General features: G+C 35.6%; 1 protein-coding gene across 2 annotated transcripts in view; it reads right to left on the bottom strand.

Moving 5' to 3' along the window:
- wb (wing blister) overlaps positions 1-13,634 on the bottom strand; it is a 142,632-nt gene that overhangs the window by 80,886 nt on the left and 48,112 nt on the right. For both annotated transcript variants that reach the window (XM_011643118.2, XM_089072460.1), the window contains 10 exons: positions 12,609-12,839; positions 7,473-7,709; positions 6,691-6,852; positions 5,997-6,293; positions 4,821-5,081; positions 4,496-4,743; positions 4,167-4,401; positions 2,856-3,082; positions 2,283-2,470; positions 1,680-1,961 (listed from right to left, as the gene is read on the bottom strand). In XM_011643118.2, the coding sequence (XP_011641420.2) occupies positions 1,680-1,961; positions 2,283-2,470; positions 2,856-3,082; positions 4,167-4,401; positions 4,496-4,743; positions 4,821-5,081; positions 5,997-6,293; positions 6,691-6,852; positions 7,473-7,709; positions 12,609-12,839 (2,368 nt within the window). The remainder of the gene's footprint in view (positions 1-1,679; positions 1,962-2,282; positions 2,471-2,855; positions 3,083-4,166; positions 4,402-4,495; positions 4,744-4,820; positions 5,082-5,996; positions 6,294-6,690; positions 6,853-7,472; positions 7,710-12,608; positions 12,840-13,634) is intronic.

The following is a 13,634-nucleotide window of genomic DNA, read 5'->3' as shown; positions in this document are numbered from 1 at the left end:
GCGATGACGAGAGATCGTCTCGGATTCACGAGATCCGGCCGACGACGCTGAATAATTGCGATTTATGGGATTCCTCCGGTGGTAGCCGGCGATCTGGCGGGTCGATCTTGAACGTTCCCGAGCGGAATTTGTTGGCCAGCTCGATCGTAAAGGTGCCGCCACAACGCGTAGCGTGGCCTCTACGAGATCGTTCTCTCCGTTCGCTTCGCTCGTCAAGAACGTTAAATTCTAACGTCGTATCGAAGTTCTCTCAACTCGGTGCAGCCTCCCCTCGTCCCTCAACCGCTTGTAAACGTCTTCATAACGCTTTAATACGACCAGACTATTACGTCGCGCCATGCTCGAGTTATCTTGCGCGATAAGCTTCGCTTTTGATGCTCCTCGTCGTCTCTGTCTGTTGAATATAATTTACACGTCGGTAGCGTCGCATTTTGCCTCGTCTTTGCAGCCGGCTCTAAGTTGAAGTTGTCCGACACTTCGTTTAATCGCCTCTATCTGTCCATGTCGCGCATACCCAATTCGATCTTCGATCTGCAATCGCTTATGCAGCCTTGCGCGGGGTGTTAAAAATAAATTTGCGGAATCGACAACGCAATGTTAATTAATAGAAATTCTTATTAATCGCGTCATCTTTCCAAGTGAGAAACGTGTATAAAATAACGTGGCATAAATAAGTAAAAAAACATGCAACTTTCATCCTACCTCTCTCCACGCTTACAAAAGTTTACGATTTGAGATTGCTGAAGAAAGATGAACGAATGATCGATGCGAACGTTTGACAATCCGTGCGAAACAATGCGCGCTCGTAAACGCGATCGTAAATTAAAATTAGCCCAAATGGATTACGCGAACGGTGTTTCGCAATAAAAGTATGCTTCAGCCCCGTAAATCTTAGGCAGCGTTCTAAACTGCCTGTCAAGGCAGTGCAGCGTACTTAGAATGGCTGGGATAAATATCGCGAGTTTGCATTAGAGTAAGATGAAGAGCCGCGCATTACTCTTCGCATTCGTGGCTTGGTTGAAACGCAAGCAGGCATGGGACTACCTTCGTATCGACAGACGTACAGCCTTACTTGGAGAGCACAATAATACCGTGATTAATCTGTTAGACGCGTACCAATGTAAGTTGTTTTTTACTGTCGTCTCAAATTAATGAAATGATAAATTCGATATGATTCGCGAACACAATCGATTAATAATTACAAAAAACTATGATTAAATTTTCGTTTGTTTCACTGGGGTTTTAAGCGACGCTTTTTTTAGATAAATAATATATTAAAATAGCATAATTTTTTATGCAATTATAAATATAATAATGAGATTTTTTTCTCTTAAAAATAATTAGATTTGACTGTGCGGTGGGTTGTTTATCGAAAAATATAAGCAATTATTAATTTTTTAAGTTTTCATATCAGTTTAATTTTATTTTATATAATCTAAAATAAAAGCGTAATCAACTTTTCTCTTAAATTATTATTTCTTAACTGTTTATATATATAAAATCTATTTTTAAATTAGATAACTATAAAATTATATATTTGTTTAACGTTATAATTTAATTTCTCCTTCAGGCAAAATTAATTCTTTGAAAATAAAATTTGTATAGTAAACGATAGCAACGAGTTTGCTTTATAACAAAGTGCTTAGAAGAAAGCATTCATGATCAATGGCGGCACTTACCTTTGCAGCCATCCGCTGATAAATCGTAGTGGTCCACATCACAACGATCGCACCGGAAGCCCACGACGCCCGGCGCGCACCTGCACACACCGCTTACGAAATCGCAGAACCCGTCGATGGCACCCACGTCGCAGTCGCATTCCCGGCAACCCGCGGTCACATTCCCGTAGCCCTCGATGCAGGAGGAACAGTCACGACCGGTGAACAAAGACTTGCAAGGACACTGACCGGTCGTCTGTTCACATTGGATCGAATTGCTGCCAATGAGAGAGCAGTCGCATGCTGAAATACAAACAGTACTTATACTCGTATTGTATTAACATAATTTAATTGCTACATCACAATTTATTTTGCGGTAATAAGTTTTCGATTGTTGCTATTTCCAACAAATTTATCATAGATTTTTGATATGTAACTGTCAGTATGTAAACCTTTATATAAAAGATAGAAAACCAATTTTGATTATAGAAAAAAAAAGATTGTGGTGATTTTTAAAATTTTTTAAATTCAATGTAATTACTAATTAGTAATAATTATTGAGCGATTTTAGAATTTACGAAGATTATCACGAAGTGTGAAATGTATGAAAGTGTTTTTACTCACGCATGCAATTTTGCTCCGAAGGATTTCCGAAGTATGCTTCCTTGCATCTGTCACATTTCCAGCCTTCCGTATTGCCGCGACATTCTAAACAACGACCCGTTTCTTGATCGCAGATACCACCATTACAAGGACATTGTTCGCAAGTGCCGCCGGGTAACAGAGGATTACCATAGTATCCTACATCACAACTTTTCACCAAAATCGAAATTAAAGCTTCCCGATTTAATGATAATATTTTAGTAATGATAATTATTACTCGATTACATGTGTCCACGAAAAAACAATCACGCGATGCCTAATAATATAACCAATAAAAGAATATGATACTTTTAAAAAACATCGTATTAAATATTCATTTCTTCAACAATATAATCTTCTTGTTTACAAAATTATAAAATTACAATCTCTTAAAAAATTATAAAATTGCAAAAAAATCTTTACAAATTAATTCACTTTAAATAATTTAATTAAAGTATTTGCATATTTAGTATTTGTATTTTTAATGTGTTATTATGGAAACTTTAAGTTTTATAAAAATTTATTTAAAATATGTATCATTTTTATTTTTCTTACGTTTCACAATGATCTCCGGTGTATCCTTTGGGACACTGCGTGCAAACGTATCCACTGTTCATATCGGCGGGATTATCGAGTTGACAACTCGGACTAAAATTATTGGACTCGATGGCAAGCGGACACGCGCATTTTTTACAATCCTCGTTAGTGCCTCTCGTTGCGATACCATAATATCCTGTAGCGCAACGATCGCACTTTGGTCCTACCGTATGATGTTCACATGTCTGCAAAACGAAATTATGCAAACGACATCACGCAAATTAAAATTAAATATCGATTTAAATTAAATATTAGTCTAGAATCGCGAACACAAATTAAACGCAGGGAAGTTTCAATCATTTTAATTATATAATTAAGAATATCTAATTTTTAATGAAATTAGATGTTCAAAAGATGACTTAAATTAAAGTTGTCTTATAAAAAATTGAATTTATAACAAAAAGCTGATCTTGTATATACTTGTTAAATCCTTGAGAATTTTAAGAATTTGAAGCATTTAATATTTTAACTATTTCTTTTTAAAAAAATATGTTTTTTAAAAAAATATATTACTTTTATCAAACAAGTACAAATCTTCTTGTTATTTTTAATCTTTTCCTCAACAATTTCTTATTTCTCATAAAAACATACATATGTATATGGCTAAGTATATATATATATATATATATATATATATATGAATATTTGCAGTGTATTGACCTCGAGTTTGTGTTTGCTAAACTCAAATGACTGTGAAAATCAGTCATTCTTGCGGAAATAATATGTCTAAATCCTAAAGAAAACTAACTACTATCGCTATCTGTATGGCACTATGACGCAACAAGAGCCAAACATTTTCGTTGGATGCTGAGTCGATAAAATAGTTTGCACGATCCATAGATCCTGTGATCTATGGTCACAGATCACTGAATCCATGCAAGTGCTGATACTCTAAACACGCTGCTATACCGGCTGAAGATCAGGCTGAATATCAGCCATAGAGATCTTTCAGAATACTTACATTAAAGCCGGTTGCACACTGGAGAACTTTTCTTATATATTTTCTTATACTACATTGTATACTTGTATTAAAAAAAATTTCGTTCAATATGCTTTTATTATCTTAATATATTATTTATAGCGATAGAAAATGATTTATTAATGTATGATTTTTTTTTTATTAAATACACTATATTATCAAACTTTTCTAACTCAATGTATTATGTAATCTTTGATATTTCAATTCAAAAAACAAAATAATATAATTTCTCATTAGCTTCACACTTTTATGTTAAACTTTAATTTTAAAAGAAATTAATCAAAACTTACTTCACATTCGCCCATCACGAGATCGCAGGAGCCAGCATGACCGTTGCAGTCACATTTCACACACACATGATGGTTCTGATAATTGGAACCGTTGATGGGCATTTTTACGTATCCCCAAGCACATTCCTCGCAAGACGTTCCTGTGTATCCCTCGGGACATTCGCACTTTTCGATGAGATGACTGGTCATGCCATTCGGCGATAATTCGCCCACGGTCAACATAACAGATTGGAGCCTAGCAGAAAAATCATATCATTACGCATTATTATAAAATTTAAATACACGCACAAGCCAATGCATTCCGATAAAAGCATTACGGATTTACGCACCTTCCTTCAATTTGTTCCGAATGATATCGCACCCTTATCATCAGGTACTTCAAATCAGCGAGAACATTCATCATTTGCGCCCTCGTCACAGGATTACCATGAAAATCGATTCTCCTCGATCTAGTCAGAATGTCCTGAACGTCGCTTCGTACGTGATACCAGCCTTGCTCTCGTAAAGGTACCACGATTTTGGCCTCTTGACCGTTGTATTGCTCCTCTCCATACGCTATACGTATCCCATTGTTACCCTTCGCATACAAATGCATATCTTTTATCTTTAGCTTTTAGATTAATGTACGTAGAAAATGCGAGAGTGAATATTTACAACTAGAATAACGTTGGGATCCGTGGTTGATTTACCGCTGCTGTCACCTCGCATGACAATCCACGTAACGGAGTATGTGAGATTGCCGCCGTATGAAGATACGCGATTCCCTGTGTAAATCTGTGGCGCCAACCAGAAAGGGCTGTCATACTCGACGTCGAATGCCGCCACGGTCAGCCATTCGTTGTCCGTCTCCAAGGTGGGAACGACTGCCCGAGACGCGTTCATGTCGGTCACCAACCAGTTCTCCAGCGTAGAAATCTGAGAAAAAAGCGCGTCATACGACTCATCTCCCGTTATTTCATCACAAAGCTTCATTGTCGCTATTTCTATGTTATTTCATTTTTCGCGGAGACACATTAAAAAAAAAAAAAAAAAGAAGACAGCCTTTAAAAAATATCAGCCTCTTAAAAAATTATTTAATTTATAATTAATTATTATTATTTAATTATTTAATTATTTAATTATTATTTATTATTTATTAGTATTATTTAACAAATAAATAAATAAATTTATTAATAATAAATTTAGATTTAAATAAATTATGTCATAAATTATATCTTATGCATATTGTCTATTATCATAACATAGTCCGTGTTTTTGCTCGTTCCAGTTCGACGCCATTACCGTCAACGTAATTGCGGGTCTGCAATTTATCGGCGAGGCTGATAAACTATAATTGTCTCTTTATCCAATTTATCGCGCGCGACGACGTGGTCGTCGTCCAAGATTAACGTCCTAAACCGAACGATATGCCCGCAGGAGAATGCCAACTAATCGTTCTGAATTTTACACTTGTCAACCCGGTCTCGACACTTGACAAACGAGGTTTTCCGCTATAAATAAGAATAAATCTTATCGCATATACATATAGAGTACCAAGATTAATGGTCTTAAAATGTCTCAATAAGCAGCGGATTTTCAGCGTGCTTTTCAATAAAAAAAAAAATTTCTATTTTTAAAGACACCCAATTTTTATAATGCAATTATTTTTAATTTTCATTTAAATTCAAATTTTTATTATGTAATAAACAAATAGATCGTAAAATAATAATAAAAGCGCGCAGAAAAAGAAGTCGAAATTGTAAAATAAAAACTACTAAATAAAATTTCATTATTTTTATAAAAATGCCATACGTTAAGAAAGTATTTTTTACATTATAAAAAAAGACTTACTTCTCTGTACAATAATCTCGCAGTGGTACAGCGATCTGTTACACCAAAACAATAGCAGGGCATACATCCGTCGATGTTATCCTTCATAAGCGCGAAGTATCCGGGTTTGCAACTGTCGCAGATTTCTCCGATGACATTCGCTTTGCACAAACAGTCGCCCTCGCAATCGTGGGATGGCAGAATCCCACGGGGATCGCAGGGACATGGAAAGCAATAGGGAAACTGTCGATAACCGGCGGCACATTGATCACACTTATATCCCGAATAGCCCTGTATGCATTCGCAGGCACCTGCTACCTAGAACACGATCGGTGTTTAAATCGATTAGGATCGATCGTGAGAACGGCCGCATTTAAGAATCACGAAGATGGATAATCAATGCGTGCGTAAATCATGCTCGCGCAAGCAATTTACCTCACGGCTGATGTTCCTCCGAGATTTGACGAAAAATAATCGCGATAAATTGGAGGGCGAAAAAAAAAAGAATAAAATTTAACGAGCCAAAGAGCGCCAAAGAGAAAGTATTTTTTACATTTTTTTCTCATTTATTGGAAATATTGAATATCAAAGCTCGCGAAGAAAAAATTTTAATTTTATCTAATTTTATCTCTGATAAATCTATTTTTAATATATAAAATATAATAAATATTGAATATTTGGGCAATTAAAATTATTTTCATAGGAAGGCTCTTACCTTTCCCATACGCGTGAAGGAATCATCGGGAGTACAGTTGCCTGTACTACCTCTTATGTCGCAGTTGCAGGGCAAACATGGTTCTGGTGCGTTGGGTGCAACGCCATTCGGCCTGTAGTAGCCGGGCAGACATTTTTCGCAGTTAATACCGTCTGTATGGTCCTAAAATTTCGCAAATATTTTAATAAAAACAAATTTGCTGAAACATCCAAAAATTTCGCCAGATATAAATCTAAAAATAATTTTGTTGGATTATCATTATTAACGAATATGTGGGATGCTTAAACGGATAATCATGTTTAAATAAATTTTTTAGCATTTTAGCATTTAGCCAATTTAAGCGTAATTATTTTAATAATCAACCGAATTATTTTTCATTTGACCAAAAGTTTTTTGGTCTAAATGTTTTAATAAAAGTAGTTCTTTTCATGTGTAGCATTCTTCTTATCAACATCGATTCCGTAAATATTAGAACTTATGTATTAATTGCACAAGCAAAAATTAATTTTTAAAAATATAAAAAACTGAAGAAGTATATTAACTATAAATAATTTTCTATAAACTATTCTTGAAACGCATCTTATGCTTTTTGCCCATAAATACAACAAAAAAATATTTTACTTGAAAAAATAATGTTACTATTTCATTCACATTATTTTCGTAAACTAAAAAAATCGTTTGTTTTCTAGAATGCGTGCATTCGTCTCTCACCAAAATACATTTAATCACGAATAAAGCAGAAATAAATCGCGTTTGCGTTTAACTCCTGCTTATCATCTTACCGTGCAATTGACGCACACGCCGCCGCCTCGGTAATTCCCACGAATATCCATGGACAGTCCTTTCTCGGCTACTTCCTTGTCGTATATGCAGGACGTTGCATGGCCATTGCAGTTGCACTTCTCGCAGTGAAAGCCCTTGCCAGCTGTGCCGGGCTGCCATGAGATCTGATTGTACATGGGGCAGCATTTTTCGCATCTTTCGCCGCACGTGTGGCGCTCGCATTCGCATACCTGATGCTAAAGGATAACGCGAAATGTGCTTATCAGATGAAATATCCGTGTTCTTAAATTACGCTTATCTATTAAAGCCGTACAAGCCGAATGCGTACATCCATTGTAGATATGGCGAGGAGCCGTTTGCCAGTTATGCTATAATAGCTTTGCATAATTTTCGAAGGAATGTTTGAGAGCTCGCTTATTGCAACGTTGTCCGGGATTTATGTCATCGTCCTGTTCAACTGACTTGTTGTAAATCTTACAGAAGATATTTCTAATTAATCAAGAAATATTGATAAAATTTTCGCACATAGATCTAATTATTATTGCTGAGAGTTTTCAACAAATAATTGAAATAATTACTTTTTTTACTGATCATTTTCTCTTCGTTACTTGAAATATTTTATTTATGATGTGTAAATCATAAAACCACTTCGCTTTGGGATATGAACCTGAATGATTGAATTGCCGATTAATCGTATGAATCGATGTATTCAGTAATATTACCAGCCATCCGGATGTTACCACATTGCGAAGTCATAAAGACGAGACTTCATAGACGCGATTGCCTATCCGAATGTGCAAACGATATGCATATAATCGCGGATAACTATATCACTGAGTATAAAGTGAAATTTTCATTGCACTAGGCGTTACATCCGGTTTACGAGTTCAAAGGAATCAGCGATTTGTCATATCGTGAAACCAGCGTTTGTGCCCAGCAAATCAGCTAATCACGAGAAAATTATTACAACTATTACAGATACTTTAAATCTATTTGACTATGCTTGTTCATAAATTTTGAAGTTTTAATTTACATTACATTTCATTAATAGTAACTCAAGTGCATATCTTTACTTCTGAAATAGGAGCAACTGCATATTCTTAAAAAAAAAAAAGATAAAAATGATATATATTGACGTTATACGGGTTATAACGAGAGTAATCATAAAAAATTTGAAATGCGATGAAATTTCACAACGATAAAATCAATGATTATCTCAAAGTCACACGAATGACAACTGTTAATATTATCGAATAAAACACACACACACACACACACACACACACACACACACACACACTCTCTCTCTCTCTCTCTCTCTCTCTCTCTCTCTCTCTCTCTCTCTCTCTCTCGCTTTCTCTACCAGAGTTACTTCAATTGACTCCGCAATTATCAGAGCGTACATTGAATTGGGTTGAAGAAATCGCGCGAGGCATTAGCGCCGAAAATAAATTGCGGCGGGATTAATGAGTCCCGATTTCACTGTGGATATCGCATCGCGCGTCCGATAAAACGCGAATGCACGCGGAAGAGGGTTAATGCGACGCGTGTGGCCTTTATCATTGGCGTGACAAACGAACGGACCATTCCGGTCAATTGCAATGGTCCGCCGTTAACACGTGCTCGATATTATTTACTGCCAATGGTAATAGCCACCCCGTCCACGATCGGTAATCGAGCCTCGGTTTCTGCAATTATTCTTCGCCACAGCGGCGTTTAACGAACCTGAATTACATTTCGTCGGAGACCGTAATGTTGCGGAACCATTATTTTCGAATCGAGACAAGTCGGCCTCCAAAACGTGAAAACTCTCGATTCATCACGATGCCTCAGAATGGGCGATCTCGAATATTGATGGCCAATTCTTTGACCGATTCATCACGCGAAGCAATTTTTCTTTCATTAAAACAAAAAAAAATATAATGGACTCAAGATCGGTTTTTTGAGTTATAGATAAAAAACTCACAGAAATAAAAACTGTTTAAATGTTAATAAATCAAGGACACGTTTATGTACTTGTTTATGAATCATAAATTATATGCTGCATGAGAATTACGTGAACATAACCGATTAAATCTTATATGGAAATTGCTCTTCTAATTTGTATGCAGCGAATACATTTAAGAAAATAGAAGTAGTTAACGAAAGGATATTGATTGCAATAATATAACTCCGCACACGAACACAATATTTTTTATAGAAGAACCAATATTTTTTCCCAGACAGAAATTTCAATAAAGCTAGAGGATTTATGTCACATATGTAAATTACTTAAATCAACAAAGAAAAAGATATAAAAATTGTATAGACATTGAAAAAGGTAAAGATTAATATTTCTCTGATACGAAAGAAGACTGAATATTTATTTGTTCCTAAAAATTTTAAGAGTTTTTAAATCAAGTAAAATAAGCTTTTACCATGATTTATCTTCGGACTTTGTAAGTTGTAATAAATTTTCTATAAAAGGATTAATTAATTCTAGTTGATTGAAACGTTGGTGTTCGAGTGATACGGTAAGGCAATAAAAAAAATGTCAATTGCAAAAGTGACATTGTATACAGACTTGATAATAACACAATACTTCGGTAGTCTGTTCTTATCAGCCATAATGAACAGACAAGAAACCAACGCGTCCCCTCAACGTACTCTCAATTATCGCTTCTTTTTTGTTCCCTTTGTTATATCTACTGTTGCACTTTTCTCAATAATTCTCACTTCGATTCATAACAACGCACGCTGATGAATGAGCGTATACATAACTCGTATCGGATGAACGAACGTCGTGAAAATTGCGCGAGCAAAATACTACGTTAAGGTCAATGCCCACTCCACGATGATGTCGCTGAACATGGCGTTGCATTATGAATGGCACATAAATGTTCTATCATATTATGCATCCACGAAAAGCTTGCCCAATTCCTGAAATGTTGTGCGCATTGGCAACGATACAAAAGCGAAGTATTATGCTCATATCTCTTATTGTCAAGCAGATTTAATGAAATTTTTTTCAAATATTAAAAAATCCTAGCTTAATCTTCCCTAACTTTTAACATACTGTCTTATTATTTTAATTAACTATAATTAAAATAATATAAGAATAATAGATAAGATAAGAATAATGTTCCATATTATAAAAAATTTTATTTCATGTCAAATTTAATATTAAATTCAAAGGGAATTATATATATAATATATAATAAATAAATTTGGTAATAAAATAAATATTTTGTTTAAAATTTTATTTTTTAAGAAAATAAAAGTATTTTTTCATCATTTTCTGAATCTTATTATATGATTAATATTTCTTGATGATAATGATAATAAAGCATGAGAGGATAGACGCTGTTTTAGGAGCGTCGTGCAGACAATTTTTTAAATTCTGAACTTCGTCTGCACAGAATAAAGCAAACATAATCGTGTGTAAATGCCGCTCGAGGAAGGGTTTTGCAATTTCAAGCGAGAGCGTTGGTAATTGTTAGGGGACACGATGAACTATTACTGTCTGTTAAAGCCGGCTGCATAGAACGCACGAATGTCTGTTCTTGGATTATAGCGACATACAGGGATTCGTGTTTCTGCAGAAAAAACAAGGGAAAGAAAGAAAGAGAGAGAAAGAGACTCCAGCTTCGCGAGGAAATATGCCATGGACGAAAGTAATTAATCACCCGCGTTGACTATTGTCTTTCCGCTCGCGTATTCTGCCATCTGAGAAACTGCAGTACCGCGTTCGTAATTAAACGTGAATCATCCTTCGGGATAAAACACGGCGTTTGCATTTTCATCTCGTGACTGCTGTAAATTTACTCCGCACGCTATTGACCCGCATTCACGTAGCGCATTTCACATTAAATGCGCCGCTGATTCTTACTTTATATCCATGTGATAGTATTTGCGATTTTATGACGCTATAAATTATCTGAGTTAAAATATTCTTAGAGATAAATCTTAGAGAAATTTTAAATTGTCATTCTATATCTAAACTATCATGTTTACATTTATGTAATATTCTACTATCTAAATTAGTATTTATGATTAATTAGTAACACTGTCCAAATCATATTTGGTAGATAATTTTACCAATTAGATAGAATTAACAAAAAATAATTATTACGAGGATAAAATTATTTTACATAATACGGCGTGATTAAATATAAATATAAATACTAGCTTTAATGAGCGAATGATTAGCCTGTAGAGCAACCAAGCGGAAATAATTGGGTCATCCTTTGTTACGTAACAAGCAATTCTTACAATTCTAACCATGATTCATCATTCTATTTTCAATCCCGAGATTCCTGCCGATTTCGAACACGCACCTAAAAGAAACCGCAACATTGACGGTGACGAAAAAAACTAATGGCGCCTCACCCACTCCATGCAATCGCAGAGTGGAGCCTTAATTCCTGGCGGTTTCTGCGGGCTTTGTAGCAGGCAACGATTCGAGAAGGGACCTCGCCATTAGCGGTGTCGACGGACAAAGGCCTGACAAGTTTATGGTACTTTCGACGGATTTATTTCCCAAGCAACTGAATCTGGATGTTCGCTTTCGAGAGCGCGACCAATTTCGGTACCACGGAAACTGTGTCATAAACTTTCCACGAATTTTCTCACGAGACGAATTCCGCATTTCCCTACGGCTCGAGTAGTTTATATGAAAAGATTATATATAAAGCGTTTTAAATAAAAGGCAAGATTGGATACAATTCGAGAAATTCTATGTAGATGTTATCGAATTATGTTGTTCCAATACAAAAATTAATTTAAATATTGCATCTATCTTCGAAACATATGAATATGAAAAAAATGTTATAATATATGCGCCGGTATTATGATATTTATATGAAAAGACCGGTTTTGCTGAAGTATCTAAAAATTTGGCAAAATATAAGCTTGGAAATAATTTTGTTGGGCCATCAAAATTATTTTGCAGGCCACTTCAAGGTACAATTGATTGTTAGAATAGCAAAAAATTTTTGCAATTCTAACAATCAATTTCAGCGTCCTATATAATTGTGATAACTCAAATTATATTGTGATGACAAAATTAGTTTTAAATTTGTATTTGCTAGACAGCATAAAACTCTTCTTTCTAATCGGTAAATATTGTTGTGATGAGACCGTTTGCTCGCACTTACCCCGTGCTGTACGCTGTATCGACATCGAGCCGAGTGTCCGGAGCATATGCAACGTCCTCCGATATTGATTTCCTTTATCGAATAAAAGGCACGTCTCTTGTCGGCGAAAGCCTCGCCGCTGCGTCGAAGACCCTGAAGACGGAGCCGCACGTATCTCGCTTGGGTGAATTCCTGCAGAGTCGTACTGTGGTTGAGGGCCCCGGGTCGACCGTTCACCAAATGCGTGTGGATCTTTCAAATAAACAATTAAAATTCCTGTTAGCCTCAACAATCTCCCGCCGAGTAATTTATACGTAATCACTCATCGTCAAATACACACGATATTATAAAAAATAGCTTGAGAGAAGAAGTTTAACTTATAATCCACATTCAAAAAACATTATGTCCTCTTTTTGAAATTATAACTTCTAAAAAAAAATTTGCAAGTGGTTAATTGCAAATGGTATTAACAATAAAAGAGAAATGATATTTAAATGATCTGAGATTAATTGATTTTTAATAGAATTAAAAATAAAAAGATGCTAATAAAATCAAGTATATTCGGACGCAAGCCATAATTTTGTGGCTGTGTAACGATCAGCGACGGTCAATTAGCGTCAGCGGGCGAAGCTACTAAATTCCAGAGACGTGGGCAAAGAAGTAAATCATCCGCGAATGGCGCTGTGTGCCGAGAAGGGAACGGCGAGTTCCCGTAAAAGGAGAACATGCGGTACCTAATAAGGGACAATCGCTTGTATTTAGGATACCTCACAATCTTTCGCTGATTGCCGAACTTGCTTTTTAATTATTTGTCTATGTTAGCGAAAAGTCAATAAAGTTATCTGACTTTTTCTTGGCATTTCCATTTCTTGCTTCTCACCTTTCTATTTTTACCACAAAAAATATTACCTCTGAGAAACTGCAATACTCCGCACAAGTGTGATTCGCGGATTCCAAAGTAATATTTACTCGCTGGAAAAATTATCGAAAGAGTTAAATAAGGGGCAGGTAACTGGCTAATGCTACCTCGCTACGAATTCCCGGTAG

Source organism: Pogonomyrmex barbatus, unplaced genomic scaffold (genome assembly GCF_055798465.1).
Source record: "Pogonomyrmex barbatus isolate J1 unplaced genomic scaffold, ASM5579846v1 scaffold13, whole genome shotgun sequence".
Lineage (NCBI taxonomy): Eukaryota > Metazoa > Arthropoda > Insecta > Hymenoptera > Formicidae > Pogonomyrmex > Pogonomyrmex barbatus.
This window is presented reverse-complemented; position numbering and strand designations above follow the sequence as displayed.